At 33.0% G+C, this 17450-nt stretch overlaps 3 protein-coding genes across 5 annotated transcripts; 1 reads left to right on the top strand and 2 right to left on the bottom strand.

The window, feature by feature from the left end:
- Nucleotides 1-877: 877 nt before the first annotated feature.
- On the bottom strand, nucleotides 878-6905 carry LOC146958982 (uncharacterized). Of its 2 annotated transcripts, XM_085740490.1 has the most exons (3): nucleotides 6620-6905; nucleotides 6273-6513; nucleotides 878-2166 (listed from the first exon to the last, which is right to left on the bottom strand). In XM_085740490.1, the coding sequence occupies exons 1-3, from the start codon at nucleotides 6620-6622 to the stop codon at nucleotides 1094-1096; spliced, it is 1317 nt and encodes a 438-aa protein (XP_085596616.1). In that variant the 5' UTR covers nucleotides 6623-6905; the 3' UTR covers nucleotides 878-1093. The 2 variants fall into 2 exon arrangements, with proteins under 2 accessions (XP_085596616.1, XP_085596615.1); XM_085740489.1 differs by lacking the exon at nucleotides 6620-6905 and having other exon boundaries at nucleotides 6273-6613.
- A 1355-nt stretch (nucleotides 6906-8260) lies between these two features.
- APG2 (Sec-independent periplasmic protein translocase) lies at nucleotides 8261-11412 on the top strand. 2 transcript variants are annotated; one of them, XM_085740488.1, is made up of 4 exons: nucleotides 8261-8548; nucleotides 9153-9442; nucleotides 9990-10280; nucleotides 11003-11412. In XM_085740488.1, exons 1-4 carry the CDS (start codon nucleotides 8317-8319, stop codon nucleotides 11210-11212), a joined length of 1023 nt encoding a protein of 340 aa, XP_085596614.1. In that variant the 5' UTR covers nucleotides 8261-8316; the 3' UTR covers nucleotides 11213-11412. The 2 variants fall into 2 exon arrangements, with proteins under 2 accessions (XP_085596614.1, XP_085596613.1); XM_085740487.1 differs by having other exon boundaries at nucleotides 9135-9442.
- Nucleotides 11413-11878: 466 nt separating this feature from the next.
- LOC146958980 (uncharacterized) lies at nucleotides 11879-15020 on the bottom strand. The gene is made up of 3 exons (XM_085740486.1): nucleotides 14773-15020; nucleotides 14426-14635; nucleotides 11879-12743 (listed from the first exon to the last, which is right to left on the bottom strand). Exons 1-3 carry the CDS (start codon nucleotides 14948-14950, stop codon nucleotides 12052-12054), a joined length of 1080 nt encoding a protein of 359 aa, XP_085596612.1. The 5' UTR covers nucleotides 14951-15020; the 3' UTR covers nucleotides 11879-12051.
- Between the last annotated feature and the right edge of the window lie 2430 nt (nucleotides 15021-17450).

The raw sequence follows: 17450 nt of genomic DNA, 5'->3' as shown, positions 1-17450 counted from the left end.
AAATTTTAGTTGCTATATTTTATCTATAGCAATGCTTTTTACTGCGGTTACTACATGCTACCGTTGCTATATGGCAAATTTCTTGTAGTGTGAACGCCTCAGAATGTTCTGGACACAATTTTGATACATTGAGCCTGTTTGGTGCGCATGATAGGATATAGATATGATATGATAAGAAACTGGATAAGGATATGCAATGATATTAACAAGATAAACATTTGTCCTATCACGTGTTTGGTGCACACATGATTATAAAATGGATAATATTATTTTATCATATATGGCAACCGTTGGATCTAAAAGAAGGATTTGTTGATTTCCATGGATGCACAACGAATTCGATGGATGCAAGAGGGAGATTGGGGATATAGAAATTGAAGAATCATTTAAAAATTACTTACAGAGGGACAAGAAAGGTAGAGTGTGGGAGTCGAACATGGTTCTATTCTTAGAGGAATAAAAAATACGCTTGGTAATCCTATCAGGTTGCTAACCCAACTAAAACTAAGGATTAAAATAACAAAGGATTAGCAATAGGTTTATTTTATCATTTTGTATTGGTGCACCAAATAAGAGATTTAAATAGGATATGATAGTGTTGTCTCTTTATCATGCACACCAAACAACCCCTAAGGGACTACTACGACTTTCATTAATAATTACTATAGTGAGTGTTACTTTATCATTTTACATTTTGTATGACTGGCGGCAAGGACCTAAGCAATTTTTTTTATGACTGGCGGCAAGGACCTAAGCAATTTTTTTACAAAGTGCGTCTAGCGATCAATATAAAAAATGCTATAATTGTATGGATCGATAACATATTCAAACCTTATCAGTAAAAATGGAAGGGAAAAAAATCAACGTAAACGACCTATTAATGTCAAACAAATTCAATTCTGATACCGATACACATTTGAATTATGTGCTCTATATCATTTTCCTTGAATTATTCTCAATACTAATCAATGTATTCAAATTGAAACTACAAACCATTGCAAAGTTTTTCTTACTTTTGTCAAATTAATGGCAAACAGAAAGGAAATAGATCGAAACACAAAGACCCGAAGTAACACGGTGTATAATATCCAAGTCACTCAACTAGGGAATAATCTACCTCATATTGTTGATGTCTAAAACACCAATCAAACATGTAGGAATATGCTCCATGAGCTGGAAGCATAATGCATTTTTTCAATTTTTTATCATCCCCAGAATACACAGTACATTTTGCAGATTTAATGTCGTTCAATGCATACACAAAGTTGCTTTCATATCCCCACTTATTCGGGTTGCTCAATGCATAAGAATTTCTTTCTGAAGCATGAAATAACGCAATGTCGCCCAAAGTTTCCAGTTTGACATAACTCATGGTTGAGAAGTCTATCTTGTACACATCCCTTATCCTGTACACATCCCTTATTTTATTGTACCTAAAATCAAGCACTACAAGTTGTTCATTACAATTAACCAACCTAAAGGTTGAGGGTATTTCATTGGGAGTATTCTTTAGTGTTAGAAATTTAATTTTTGATGAATTCAAGCTAATTACCCCTATGTTGCCCTTGAAAGTGACAACATATATTATATTATGCAAAACCACAGCGTCAACAACTCTTACTTTATTTCCCATTGTCGAATAAGTAACCCAACCACAATTTCGAGATTGATAGACATGCAAGATCTCAGGAAAATAGCACAAAACCATCAAGACAAATTCCTCAGAGCATTTGTCAAAAGCAAGCCAAGCACGGTTAAGATCCATATAAGGCTTGATTTCAGAGGGACATGTATTGATTACATTCTTTATTCTTGTAAATGGATTGAGTAGCAAAACTGAATTATTTCTCCCAACCGAGATAAAATATCCGTTAGAAGACGTAACATAGGTATAATTCCAGAAGCACTCATCTATGTTTAAGCGATAATTAACTTTTTGGTCGGGTATGCTGATAAAGGAAAGTGATCGAATAACATAAGAAACTTGAAGAATTAATGGTTCTTGTGATGCCAAAAAATTTCTCCGGTGAATTTTATGAAAAGCCCTCCAATTCTTGCACACATCGGCAAACTGAAAAAAGTCATCAAAATCTAATGTTTGGTAAATGATATCAAGCACATCACAGGGAAGTTCACGGTTCTCTTGTACATTCTTCACCTTTTTCCCTTTAGATCACAACAATGACAACATTAGGTAATTTCTAAACATTTGCCTTTTTATTTATTTCTGAAACACATATTTTGTTGTCTGTCTAATAGTATCATATAAAGAAAAATTTATCACACCATTTTCGTCAAACAACATCCAGACCAGCATAAAATACACATACCTGTGATCCTCTTTTTTTCATGCCAATGTATAGCAAACAATAGATATTCATCATCCTCGAGGAAATTAACACATTCTAACTTAAAGTACTTCAGAAAAACATTCTAACTTAAAACATTATATATGCATTTTATTAACCCCTACTCCCCAACAAAAAGAAAAATGAAAAGGATTAGAGGCATAGGAAAATGTCAATTAGTGAGAAAAAATATAATTTCCATGCAATTCCCCTACAATCATGTGAAGAACCCTTATTTTTTTTTTAATCTATGAAGTTTCTTTAAAAAAATCCAAAGAAGCAACATGTGTCTCGATCGTTGAAGTGTAGTTGTAACTTATGGGTTATTTTAAAACGATGGCATGGACAAATAGTTGAGTGTTCAAGAGAGTGTGAGAGGGGTTGTCCATAAGACTTCTCAAAAAACAAATATACGAAGAATCAATAAAAGATACTAGACTGAAAATTTTAGATCAATTCAAACATAAAAGATACTAGAATACTAATAAAACTGAAGAATTGGAACAATAAGAGTTAAATGCTAAGAAGAAAAACAATCATATCATACTTACTCTAAAAGCTAATTAGGTCAAGCAATTGCTTAGCCCTAATTGCTATACTAATTTCCCTCCAAAGTACTTAACCAAAGAGTGCTTTGCAAGCTAATGGGGACTCGTTAAATGCTGGTGCATGGTTTGAATTTTGAATTTCCCTCCTAATGAGCACATGTGACCTTTGTTATTCCAACTAGGCGTGTCCAATAAGCCATTGTGTCTCATTAATGTTGTCTGCTAATTCAAATTCAAAATTGAGCTGCCAACTACTTAACTAAATGCATCATATCATGTTTACACTTCTCATGCATGCCTCAATAATCAATGTAGTTGCCTTTATAAATATGGAGGCCATACGCATGCAAGTATGCCCAACTCCTTCATTCTATTTGCTTATGTGTTATCAAAACATAAGTCAGTCGTGTCTTTATGTTTTCATCGTTGTGTAGGGCTATGTCCGCAGCTTTCTATTAAGTGTCATCTTATGTGTCGTGTGTTATTGTTAGTGACCATTGTGCCAAGTTTTGTAACGATTTATCAATTAAATGAAGTGTTTTTATCGTTTTATGCTCATTACTTTTATCTTATATATTTGACCCTATAATCTTTATATTGACGATGAAAGTTGTCTACATTTTCAAACAGCTGGTAAGATTTCCTGCTCTTACACAAAAATAAGTAATATTATAACGATCTGCAATCTCGTACTCATGAACAGAAAGCAAGGGATATCATAAACTGTAATATTTTCGACCAAAATGCATCCTTATAGAGCAAATGTATGATGATAACCAGGAAAGAATGTGCTTAATCAAGCTGATATAAAATCCATGACTTATAGCTTATGTTTTAATAGTTTATTACTTTTAAAGTTTGTAAAATTGCCATTAAGATTTATTTTCTCAGTAGTTCTCTATAAGTTTCATTTAATTTATTTTACAAAACACAATTACAATTTAGTTGGTTTAGTCCATGTATATCTAATATCTAATTGATAATTGTATATTGAGCAAGTTAAACTTTATAAGCTGACAGCCTGATTATGAAAATGCTTATAATTAAGCAAGAGATTTCACTCAATTGTCATAATATTTGCAAAAGTTAATTTTAAACACGTGATATAATATTGAACTGTAACGTGTGTGTATAATATTGCATGTGGTGTATAGTCCAAGCGGAATTCTGTTTTGTTGCTGAAATCACACATGCATATAGCAAGTTTTGTAAGTGGCTCCTTATTGGCTTATCACATTAATGATGACATCAGCACCAAGTAACAGACATGTGTTAAATGCATTATTGTCCCCATGCATATAAGCATGCGCCACCCAAATTATTGAGGGCTGCTCCAAGCTATCCATCTATTCAGATATAAAAAATGTATGTTTCTATGTATGGGTTATAGAATCAATTAATGTTTGGCTGCACACTCTAATTGCTTGGAGACATATCCAACAAACTCTCCAATGTATATGTTCATGCGTTTTGCACATTAAATGAGGGTAGCCAAACACAATTTTTTATAGGGTGAAAGAGGCTTTTAATGTACAACTGCACATTCCAATTGTTCATGAGTAGGCATGCTCATTGTTGATTGGCAGTTGAGACCATTGGGAGTAAACATATATTAATGAGCCAAGGAAGCATTTGGTTTTCCAATTTTAGATAGGCCTGCATGCTTACATGAGATGTGGTTAGGGTTTCTTCATAGCTGTACAACAACTAATGTATAGGCTCAGCATGCTTAATCCTCATTAGGAGTGCATGTCTAATACATGTTGGGAATTCACAGAGTCTTATTTATGATGGGCTTTCAAGGATTCAAAATCTGCTAAGTTTAGAATGACTATAACTACTATACATGCCTTCGCTATATAAATAAATAAATAGGGGGGGTTATTCATGGTTAAAGCATACTCACAAATATAACTTAGTAAAATATGGCAGAAATTTACACAACAATTTCGGCTATCTCAGGTGGCAAGAAGGATTTGATACTTATTGTCCGTGTACCTCATATATGGTGCATACCTGACAAGGAAAACCCTAATGAGACAATCTTTATGAACATGCTTTTGGTTGATGAGAAGGTAAAATGTCAGTTATTAGATACATTAATTAACAGATATATTGTTGTACATCTGTGAAGTTAGGTGGCTTTAGAAGACAGTGATTATTGCAATCACATCTTAGCCTTGGTGATGCCCTTCTATTTTCTGTTAAAAAAAATTGGATAACTAAGGTTACTAAAAATGCATAATGTCTTAGCTTAAAACATTTCGATGGTAAAAAAAAAAAAAAAAAAACATGAAAAGCAAACTCACATGACCATTGTGACTCAAGCTAACACTGATAGCGCTATTTTTTGGTGAAGGATGCTCTTCTTTTTGCTCTTAAAAAAATTTGGTGTTGCACATGTTGGCTGAATATTCATAATGTCAAATACTTTTAGATGAAAACATTGAAGTTAGAAATGCAAACTCACATAGTCATTGTAACTCAAGCTATTTTGCAGCCTAAAAGAAAATCGTCCATGTGCTTTGTGAAGGAGGAATTTAGAAGCATTGATTAAACTTAGGTGTCCATGTGCTTTGTGAAGGACGAATTTAGAAGCATTGATTAAACTTAGGTGACTTTTTTTCATAAGTTAGCTCACGTATATAATTGTGTGAATTCCATCAGTTAATTACTAATGGGAAAATTTTATTACTATAGGTTGTTATAAAATATTGTCTTGCACTCTATTTTTATATCAAACCCTTGGCTGTCCGATATAGCAAATAAGGTTGTTATAAAATTTTATAACAACCATATTTACTAGCTGGTATGACCCGTGCGGAGCACGGGTCGATGGTCTAGTAGAGTGTAATCATTGAAGGGTTGAAAGCAAGTAGATAAAACCATTTAAGCTATCAAAGACAAAAATGAATAACCTACAATGTGATAAAGGTCTTAATTAGTTGCATGAACAGAAAAAATACAACATAGATATTTATGGGAATACCCTTCATTGTATTGAGATACTATCAAATAGCTTCCAAACATTTAGTATGATTGTACTTCTAAAATATCTATTGAAATAAGTTTTTGAACCTCGTGTTCTTTTCCATCACAAACAACCATAACATAATATAATTGAACTACTACGTTTACAATCAACAACAAATTTTCTGATTGCAGAGTTAAATATAGTTTACAAAACATCAGACAAAACAAAATAGAGTTCTAGGGTTTTAACACCAACAAAAGTCAAGACGACGCCGGCTAGGGTTTTAACACAGACATCAACTACATCACCATAGAATTATATATATATAGCAAAAAAAGTCATACTAACTGCAGAAAAGTATCAAGATATGAGAAGTGCAATCAATAATCATAAATTACTAACCAGTGGTCTCAAGTTTGATTTGATGTTCCTTTGGCAGGAAGGTGTTGAATCCCAAAATTAAATCAGTATGCCCTTTAAGCAGCTGCTTGACTCTTGCCGCAGAACGTCTTGTATAAATTGTTTGATCCTTGACATCTTTTAGGAGTTTTAAAAGCTCATTGTAATCTCCCCTCTTATCTTGAAACGCAGCTTGTACAGCCTTATGAAACGCTGGCAATGCATCGTCGCGATTTTGGGGGATCTTCATCATTATTCAGAAAATTAATGATTCAGTCTAACTAATTCCAATAATTCAGAATAATAAAACCAAAAAAATGAATGATTTGAGTGAAGGACGAGGAGCATACCATTGGAGGCTGGCAGGCTGATTTTATTATCAAATCAATTTGCTTGTTTAAAAAAAAAATACAAATAAATTAGAGATCCAAAACCGATATTTTGATTTTCCATAAATATCTCAACAATAAATATTTTGATCTTATCCACTAAATACTTTATTTAAAATTTTAATTAATTTATAATACTTTATGTAATTTTTTTTTGAGAGGATGTAACATTTTTTTTGAGAGGTGTGACATTTTTTTTTAAACAATATTTTTTGTAACATAAATATCTCACTAAACTACACATATAAATTTCATTATATCCGACAAAAAATACATTTTTTTTTAAATTTAATATTCGTTTTAACATATATTTTTTAATAAATTTAATTATTTAATCTTCATTCGAACTAAAAAAATATTTTTTTTATATGTATGCATGTCACTTTCACGTTAATAAAATCTTAATTCGAATTAAAAAAATATTTTGTTTTTTTATATGTATGCATGTCATTGTCACTTCCACGTTAATTTTATTTTAATTTTCTTGTTAAAAATATTTTATTTTAATTTTTTATATGTATGCATGTATAATCGTAATGGATGGTAGAACTCTCAAAACACATATATTAATTTGACACTACCATTAAATATTTCATGTTTATCAAGTGTCATGGGTCTTCTTCAAGCCCAAAGTAATTAGGTACTCCATCCGTCCGTCCCTTATTACATGATCAGTTTGACAATATACACTTTTGACCTGACATATTTTGACCGTATTTTTATATTAATATACAAAGATAAATAATATCATATAAGATGTTGTTGGATTCGTCTCGACGAATATTATCAGAATGTTAAATTTTCATAATTTTTTAAATAGATAATTAAAGATATTAAAGATAAAAAATATGCATTAGTATGTGTGTCAAAGTCAACTTGGTCATCTAATAAGGGACGGAGGGAGTAGTTGTTTACGAATTTTTAAGTAACTACAAGTGTTTTTCTAAAAACATGATAATAATTAAAAAAACTCACATTTCCTGTTGATTTTTACTATTAATTTTTGGGAAATGTTAACTTGTGCCCTCAAGGCACAAGTTAATGAGTCAAATGTAGAAACTTTTTATTGGAATTCGTGTATTGCATTTAATTTGTTAACTTTTAATTAGTTGAATGCACAAATATTAATGAAATATTTCTATTTTAGGATTGCTTAACATGTGCCCTTAGGACACAAGTTAACATGACCCTTAATTTTTTTATATAGTATTTTATTAAAATACTTAGATACAAGTATAGTTTATGAGATCAGCTATACTCATTATAATACGCATAGCACATAAGATAATATTATGTAAATCAATTTTTTTTTGGCGGTGACCGAGGTTCGAACCCCGGACCTTGTATATTTTATGCATTGTTCATACCAATTGAGTTAAGCTCACGAGGACATGTAAATCAAATTTAATCTTATGTATAAAGTATCCATATATTTTTATTTTAACCCACCAATTTAAAAAAAATTGAGCCATATTAATCATAAGTTCAGATAAGTTAATATGATAAATATACTTTTCAGTTTAATCATCATGTATAGTGATAAGTAGTAGCAAGCAATGTCCATGTAAAGTGCAAAAATATCAGGCGACGAGGACACACAACACACGCAAACCAAACCAAATCGTATCTATCTAACGAGAACCAAACATAAACACGGCATGGGATTGAGAACCACCACTGTTCCTATGAATATCCTTCCTCAGTTCGGGTTGCTCCGAACCCACTCAACAACCCCTATTCGGGTCAGCTTCCCTCTCTGTCGAAGAAGAAATAATAAGAGTTTTGGTAAATTCGTTTGTTTCGCCGTTGATGATGAACTCAGACAGAACCAACAACAACAGCTTAGTACTAGTTCAACTAGGCTTGGTTCCGCCATTGAAGAAAGACCCGGTATGTTAGAGCAAAATCCATTTTCTCTCAATTCACCATGTTTTTTCTTCACTTCATTGCTCTTGTTTGGCTAGAATCTGCTTAATTAAGTCTGTTTATGCTATAAGTTATTTCATATAAGCTATAAGTTGTTTTCCTAAGCTATTCTAAACTGCAGTGTTTATCATATCATATAAGTGTGTATGTATAAACTATTTTTGTAACAAAAGATAAATTAAAGTCAAACTATTTAGTATTTTCATATAAGGTATAAGCTGTCTTCATAAGCTATCTTGTAAACCTTGTGAAAATAAGCGGGTAACAACTTACAAATAAGGATATGTCATAAGCTATTTTCATAAGCTCTTTAGACAGTCTTACAACCAGTACATAACTCAAATAAGCTAATTCGAACGGGTGCATAAGTTGAAACAAAAGTTACTAGTTGTTTTCTTAAACTCTCCCAAAGTCTCATAAGTGCTTATCCAAGGATATAAGCTCAAATAATGTCAATCCAAACAGACTCTTAGTTAATGATTATGCATGCAAAAGTTTTAGAAATAGAAACTTACTGAATTAACTTTCTATTGTTGTGTTGACAATAAAGATATGCTTGATGGTATAGGTGAAGAAACATTGGAAAATTTTAAGGAAGATGGAGAAAGAAGTGCTATCTATGATTTTCTTTATCCTGATAAAGAGCTTCTTCCTGATGATAAAGAAATGAGCATATTTGATCACCTTGAAGAGCTTCGACAAAGAATCTTTATATCAGTTCTAGGAGTTGGAGGAAGCATTTTGGGATGCTTTGCATTTTCAAAAGATTTGGTGAGGCTTCTTGAAGCTCCTGTTCAATCAGAGGGTGTCAGATTTCTTCAGTTAGCTCCTGGTGAATTTTTCTTCACCACTTTAAAGGTAAAATTTTTACTCAAAATATCTCCGGGGTGTTTTTTACTTCCTTCCCTACCTAGTGAGTTGTGAATGTAATATTTTATTTCCTGGCATGCATTTCATGTGAAGTTTAAAGGTGCTATACCGTTGGCAACTTGACAGAGTTTTCCAGGGTGAAAGATCAAAGTCTTTTGTGTGTGTAAATTACTTTAGCCATTTTCTGCCATAATTAGTTTGTTTTTATTGGGGCGATCCAGCTACTCTTAAATAGGCAACTCACTCTAAATTGAGGAACTCAGTTTAGAGTGTAAAGTAATTAGTATCAACTATTGATGAAGAAAAAAATAGTTGATATTACATTTACATTCATAATTAATCATTGGTTCGTTGTACTATCAACCTTTGATTTTCTCACCTTACCAACTACCTATTTTAGAGAAGTCAAATTTAGGAGGGATTAGTTATGAGAGAAAAATGCTATTACCCAACCTTTGTGTGATATAACCATTACTGTAGTGTATACCCATCTAAATCATGATCAAACTAATATTGTTGTGGTCTCGTGGTGCAGGTTTCTGGATATTGTGGCCTTCTCTTGGGAAGTCCTATCATTCTCTATGAAATCATAGCCTTTATAATTCCAGGTCTAACGAAAGCTGAAAGAAGGTTTTTAGGGCCAATTGTTTTAGGCTCATCAGTTCTTTTCTACGCCGGAATAACCTTCTCCTACTTGGTTCTGGTACCCGCAGCATTAAATTTCTTTGTCAATTATGCTGAAGGTGCTGTTGAATCACTGTGGTCCATTGATCAATACTTTGAGTTTGTTCTGGTTCTTATGTTCAGTACAGGCTTGTCTTTCCAGGTAATTTCTTCTTCCTGTTTTGTACTTCCTTTCTTTTTGAATATATGGTAACAGTACCTTCTAGCTGACACCGATTGATACTTGCCACAAGACCATTGACCCAATGATAAATATAGAATATAATAATATACATAAAAGATAAACTGATTACATTTTTAAGCATGCCTGCATCAGGTCAATTCGTAGCTATGGGTAATATGGATATCCCAATATACCTCTGTTAGGAATTCGAATAAAAGACATGCTATTGCAGTATTGCTATTGAGTTGGATAGCTCATAAGATAGTTTTAATGTTTGTGATCGATCATCTGGATTGGGACATGGGTATAACGGGGTGCCCACGTCTCATATCAAGTAATATAAGATGCTTGAAAGTTTTAAATGACTTGGTTCTTCTTGAAGAAGATTTATCACTGTCGAACAATGTGGACACTTCATACCTACAATATATAGTAACTAAAAAAAAGACTTGGTTCTTCTCCCTTGAGAGCTGGCTTTTAAGGGAGTGTTTCTCAAATGAATGAGTGCTTATCACGTTCTTTTGGAGTTTGGATTATACTTTGCAATTTGCACGTAAGATTTTACCTTGATGTGGTTCTTGAGGAAACAAGATGTACTATATTTGTAATTTTGTAGTATTGTATTACACTGCTTATTTACAATGCTTTCTTTTCTTCCTAAGTTTGGTTGTAATGGCATCTAAGCCATCTTGTATTTGTAGGTACCGATTATACAACTTCTATTGGGACAACTTGGATTGGTTACTGGAGACCGGATGCTATCAGTTTGGAGGTACGTTGTAGTCGGAGCAGTAGTGGCAGCTGCTATAGTTACGCCATCCACAGATCCTCTCACTCAAGTTCTTCTAGCAGCACCATTATTAGGTCTTTACCTAGGTGGTGCATGGATGGTCAAACTTGCTGGGCGTTAACTTTGACCCACATATTACCAAAAGAAATTCAGTTTAAGCAGATTTTTATGTAAATTCACACAGGAGTCTAGTGTATATTTTTTACTCCTACCATAGCATTACTCTTCCTGTATTCTATTAATTGATTTAGACATACAATTATGTAACTAGTTATTCCTAAATTCCACCAGGCCTTGGCATTTGGAGGTATTCCTTTTTGACATAGTTGCAGTTAGTTTTAGGATTTGTTCAGTTCTGCATTTCGTAACACACTTGCTAATTAAAATCCTGATTATGATAAAAAGTCATGCATAACTAAGAAATTTGTCAGGAAGAATTATACCATCCCACGTTAAGAGTAGTAAAGCTAAAATGAGATTTCAACTGTCGCTATTCTCAAGCATTTGACTTCAATTTGAGAAAATAGATTAGAAATAAATTTAAATTGATTTTTGATTTATATATTCTGTTTTCTGTAATCTTAAATACTGGATAAAATTTCTGAAATAATTCCAATTGTGGTGGATCTATAATTGAAATGTTAATTTTGGATCGCAATTCTAATTATGTTTTTCTTTTTTGGTTAAGTAGCCTAGTGGCTAGAGCTCACACATAAATGTGGAGAAATGGGGTGCAATTCTAATTATGTTAACGACTGCACCGCAAAATAAAAGCTAAAATCAGGGGTTATGGATCTTCTTGTGCAATTTTCAGATGAGGGTAAAATGTGATCTCTCACCAATTAGAGGTTTACAAGAAACAAAAACATACTTATATGTGTATATATAAAATTATAAATCAAAAGGATCATTTCATAGATTCTACTGTCAAAAATCAAAATCATTGCACACAAATATAATCTACTTCTCACTTAACGTTATATTTTCCACTCCGGCTTCTATATCAGCAGTACTAGAGCTACTTAGTTCAGACGCAAGCTCGTGCATTGAGCTCCTCAAACCATTGCATGCCTCCAGAAATGCATCAGATGCACCTTGAAGTCCTCCTATTTCCGCCTGCATAACCTCAATAATGCTGCGGATTTTCTCCAATGCAGCCTCAATGGAAGAAATCTCTTGAGGGGGATAGAGGCAAGCTCCAATTTCATCAATCTGTTGACCTAGTTCCTGACACAGCTGTAACAATTTTTCAAGTGAATCTACAAAAGCACTGTTGTCATCTGGTTTTTCCATCTTAATCAAGCCTGTAATAGAGCGAATAAGTCCTTTCAGAACTGAAAGCGTGTCAGACACAACCACAATGGTTCTTTCAGCCACTTTCATCTCTTCAGGTGATAGGTCATTCCCTAGTTCACCTTCACTTGAATTATCATCGCATGGTTCAGACTCCGTGTCAGCTGGATCATCACTAGAAACTGGCTTCAATTCTTTCATCTCGCGTAGAACATCCTTCACTGAAACCGCAACCTTTGTCATTCCTCGCCCAATTGCTGTAATGTTTGAAGTAGGGGTCTTTTTAAGGGCAGAACACGCTTCCCATACAGTACCTACCAGTTGCGGAACTAATTGTTTCTGGCCTTCATGATGGGATCCTGTTAGTTTTTGTCAAAAGAGAATGAAAGGTTGTCAACAATTCGGCAGAAAATTAAGAAATATATTGATGTAGGGATCAGGACAACGTTACTGCTTTGAAAGATGATGATCAAGCAAACAAAAGATACATACATAAACAATGAGCTAATGGGGGATATCAAAGATGATATTGATAAATGTCAATGAAACTAAAATAAATTGCAATAGAATTTAATAAAGGAACACCGAATTGATGCACATCCAATGACAATAGTGATAACTGTCAATGCAATCAAAATGATTTGTAATCACAATAACAAAAATAGCAAAATTTAAGAGTTGAGAGAAGTTCATTCTGCCCGTGTACTTTCTGGAAATGATACGGTTGCTCACATAGCAGCAGTCATACAGTATTCTATGTGCATGGATTGGAGACCGAATATAACGCATACTCATAATAGCATGCTGCGCAAATTCCAATCGAAGACTGTATTTAATACCTTTTATAATTAACCTTATCCAATGGCCATGATTAATTTCAGATTTATTTATGTATTTTTCATAACCAAACTAGAATACTATTTTAGACAGAACAGATAATGCAGTTTCCGAGAGAGAGATAAAATTCCAATTTCCAAATGATAGGTATGCTGATACTCCCTCCGTCCCTTATTAGATGACCTAGTTGACTCTGACACACATACCAATGCATATTTTTTTATCTTTAATATCTTTAATTATCTATTTAAAAAAATTATGAAAGTAGCAACTTTTACATTGGAAATTGCGTAGTTATGACTTTTACATATGTTTGACTTGTATTTTCAAGACAAAGTTTCTTTTTGTGGGTTTCTTAAACAATGCCCTTAGGGCACTTGTTAGAAAGACCCAAATTCAAAATCTTCAATGATATGACTTAGAGAGACAATAGTTTCCTAAAGTTCTCCAAAGAAAAAATATAAAAACCTTTGATAAATACGATGAAAACATGGTGTTATAACAAGGATTCCAAAACCACTTCTACCACCATTTTGACATGTGTAATATAAAACTAAGTAACTAAGCTAGCATCATAATTGGAATGAACTAATGATCAAGAGATAAGCATGTTTTTTTTTTGCTCTCTAGTTTCTCTATTTACGCATGTCAGTATTAGTCACAGCCCTAGTTAAACCTACACTGCAGCATGTTATAGTTGAAATAGATTAGTTATTTCTAGGCTAAATTACACTTTTGGTCCCTTAAGTTATTTGTAGGTTTCATTTTGGTCCCTTAAATCTATTTCGTTTCATTTTGGTCCCTTATTTTACAAATGTTATACAATTTGGTCACTTAAGTTTTATGAAGGTTTAAAGCTTTGCTCCTAAGTTGCAAATATTAAGATATTTTGGTCCCTAGCAGGAAGGACTAACGTGTCTAAATTTTGTAATTCAAAGGATCGTAATATCTAATATCTGTAAGTTAAAGTGACCAAAATGAAACAAAACAATCTTAAGGATCAAATTGTCCATCGTTTGTAATTTAAGGGATCAAAATGAAACGAAATAAACTTAAATTGAAATCTAAAATTAACTTAAGGGACCAAAAGTATAATTTGGCCATATTTGTAAAGAACAATACATGAAGTAAGTTTTAATGTGAATACAATAATCAATAGTTGAATAAACTGGTTTTGAGAGAGGGAGAGAAAGAGTTAGTTTACCATAGAAAGAAACAGTTTCCTTCATCAACCTGAAACTGGAATCAACAACTTGTTTCACTGATTCATGAATGCTGGAAGACAATGTGGGCCCCGCACCTACCTTGCTTCCATGAGAAACCAAGAGAAAACCTTGTAAATTGTTGAAGTAAGATGTCATACTTTCCTCAATAGCTTTTGATTCCGGTTTATCTCCAGTCCAAATCATTCCAACTGCAAAGAAAGTAAATAAATTGAGGGTCCATTTTAATCGGCTTATTTAAGCTAATCCACTGACATAATCACTTATGAGTTATGACATCGTTTAGGAAGAGGCATATTGAATTGAAAAGCGAAAGAGTAGAAAGTACCTGTGGTGGCTTGTTTAGAAACTTGTTCAGCCATCTTAATGACATCTTCCCAGGTAACTTTGTTATCGAAGGAAGAAGAAGAAGGAGTTTGATCCAAAACCTGTAGGGTTTCATGGATGGTGGCGAGGTGTGAACCTAAGACAAGGTTCAGACGCTCTTTCTCTGCTCTTGCTGGCATCTTTGCCTCTCTATGGGATGACGGCGCTATGAACTTGTGCTTGCTGGGTGTGTGTGTGCAACATTACAATTACAAACCATCTAACCTTTATATATAATTTCAATGTTTTTACACTTACAGTATAAAATAAAATAAAAATATATTTTTTTGACAAAATAATAAAAAAAAATATATATTTATTTTCCTATATAAAAATTAAAATAATTTTTTACTCAAGTCAAGTCGATACAAGATAAAGTTTTACTACCTCTACCATTACGGCGTTTAAACTTTAAATGATTGACAACAAGACTTTTTTAAAAGAGGAATGATATTTTGACAACCAATTTTCAACAATTTTTGATGACAACTTTTTTCCTCTCTTTCTATTGGACAATAACAATAGAGAGAAAAATAAAGAGAGAGAATAAAAGTACAATGATAATATGAGAGAGAGTTGTCATAAAAGTTGTTGAAAAATAGATGTTCAAATATCATTTCTCTTTTTAAAAAAAGGTATAGGTTTCATATTTAAAGTAACTCATTCAAAATATTTTTCAACTTTTGTAAATAAAAATAAGGAAAGTGCTAATGACTGTTATTAGGATATTTGTTAGGAAAACAAATATATAATTTTTTTTATTGAAAAGTTGGGTTTAATTTTTAATTTTTTTTGGCTTTAAAAATTATCATTTTCAATGCAAATTTTCTATTTTGTTTGCTTTGTCAACCAGTGGCTTTAGGAGTTAGGACACTTATTTGATGTAAATTGTGGTGTACCATATGACGTTTACTCAGATAAAAACCCTAATACAATAGGTTAGAAAAAATTATTATCACCTATATTCATAAGGTAATATCATAATCTTATATTGCTTTCGGACGAAATAATGGCTATCAATGAAGCGATGGACAATGCGAAGAGGGGAGGAAAGAAGATATAATTAGTTGACCAGGATTGTCAAGATTATGTATGAAAATGAAGAGTGAATAGTCTACTTCCTCCTTGAATTTGTGACCATTGATAAACTTTGTTTCTGATTTTTTTTGAAATAACAAGATAGTCCCTTACTTTACTTCCCGTATATCAAATGAGCCCCTCTGTCAACTCCAGACGTTAGACACAATGACATGCATGTGTTCGTTCACGCCACCTCTCACATATACATGGACGAATTTAGGGTTCAGGGGTTTGTGTGAACTCTAAAGATATGGAAAAAGGTTTTGTCAAAGAAAGACAGAGAGGGACCCGGTTCAAGAAGCATATCATAGGGCGTGTTTGTTCAAGAATTAAAATATCTTGGTTTTCTAGCTTTGCCTATGACTAGTGTAACTTTGTCACAATATTCTCTACAAATTATTTCAATGATGATGGTTGGTCATTTGGGTAAACTAGCTCTCTCTAGCACAGCAATTGCTATCTCTCTGCTATTTGTGCTGTCTCTGGCTTCAGCGTTCTTGTAAGTCTTTTTTTGCCTTATTAGGCTTATCTCTTAAGTATGCTATTGATTTTAAGAGCTACTGTTGTATCTTGTAGAGTAAGCAGTCATTTGGTTCCTTGCACATGTCAGATTGTATCTTTTAGTATCTGAATGTATCAAAATGTTAAAAAATCTCCAAACATGTCTTTTGCTAGTTAGTTTAATCATGAATGTGTGTTATGTTACATGGAAGCAAAGGGTAACGGAGGAACCTATAACAACGAGTATGAAGTACCAACAGAAAATGCAGCTCCTAAGCAACCTAATCCAGATTTAAAAACTAGCAAGTAGCAACCAAGAAAATGCTACATGGAAGCAAAGGGTAACAGAGGAACCTATAACAAGAGGAAGTATCAAACTTTGCATCAGATTATAAGAGCAGGAATCATGCACATAACGTATTTTCCAGCTCCTTGTGAAATCGAAGGATCTTGGCCAAGTAAACTCAATAGCTTCCCCAAGTACAGCCACAATAGAGACAGAGAGGATCACAAGCTATAATAAGAGACATAATAGGTGTGTAAATTTGAATACCAAATGTTTTATATTTCTTAGCACCATAGGTTTCCCCGCATTGAGTTTCAAGTGCACATGACATTCCAAACTTTTTGATATGTACAAAATATAAAATAAAAAGAAATTAGTAATTTCATAATGATTTGAGAGACGGTGTTTATAATCTTCAAAACATCTATGAATGTGTTTTCTGTTTGTAATCTTATGCTGACAAACATAGTAGACATTCATGATTAAACTAACAAGCAAAAGACATGTTTGGAGATTTTTTATAATTTTGACGCAATCAAATAGTATAGAGATACAGTCTGACATGTGCAGGGACCCAAATGTCTGCTTACTCCACAAATGATACAACAGTAGCTCTTAAAATCAATAGCCTAGTTCAGAGATAAGCCTAATATGTCAAAAGAAGACTTACAAGAACGCTGGAGCCAGAGACAGCACAAAGAGATATAGCAATTGCTGGGTAGAGAGAGCAAGCTTACCCAAATGACCAACCATCATCATTGAAATAATTTGTA

This window comes from Medicago sativa, chromosome 1 (genome assembly GCF_051527215.1).
Source record: "Medicago sativa cultivar Bolivia chromosome 1, Bolivia_mono, whole genome shotgun sequence".
NCBI classification, from domain to species: Eukaryota; Viridiplantae; Streptophyta; class Magnoliopsida; order Fabales; family Fabaceae; genus Medicago; species Medicago sativa.
This window is presented reverse-complemented; position numbering and strand designations above follow the sequence as displayed.

Excerpts from the sequence above, each read along its gene's own strand:
- LOC146958982 (XM_085740489.1), bottom strand. The coding sequence starts at position 6,522 with ATGATGAAGATCCCCCAAAATCGCGACGATGCATTGCCAGCGTTTCAT. Across the intron at positions 2,167-6,272 it reads AATCAAACTTGAGACCACTG|GGAAAAAGGTGAAGAATGTA; the intron begins GTTAGTAATTTA and ends TGTGATCTAAAG.
- APG2 (XM_085740487.1), top strand. The coding sequence starts at position 8,317 with ATGGGATTGAGAACCACCACTGTTCCTATGAATATCCTTCCTCAGTTC. Across the intron at positions 8,549-9,134 it reads CGCCATTGAAGAAAGACCCG|ATATGCTTGATGGTATAGGT; the intron begins GTATGTTAGAGC and ends TTGACAATAAAG. Across the intron at positions 9,443-9,989 it reads TTTTCTTCACCACTTTAAAG|GTTTCTGGATATTGTGGCCT; the intron begins GTAAAATTTTTA and ends CTCGTGGTGCAG.
- LOC146958980 (XM_085740486.1), bottom strand. The coding sequence starts at position 14,950 with ATGCCAGCAAGAGCAGAGAAAGAGCGTCTGAACCTTGTCTTAGGTTCA. Across the intron at positions 14,636-14,772 it reads TTCTAAACAAGCCACCACAG|TTGGAATGATTTGGACTGGA; the intron begins GTACTTTCTACT and ends CTTTCTTTGCAG. Across the intron at positions 12,744-14,425 it reads GGAAACTGTTTCTTTCTATG|GATCCCATCATGAAGGCCAG; the intron begins GTAAACTAACTC and ends AAAAACTAACAG.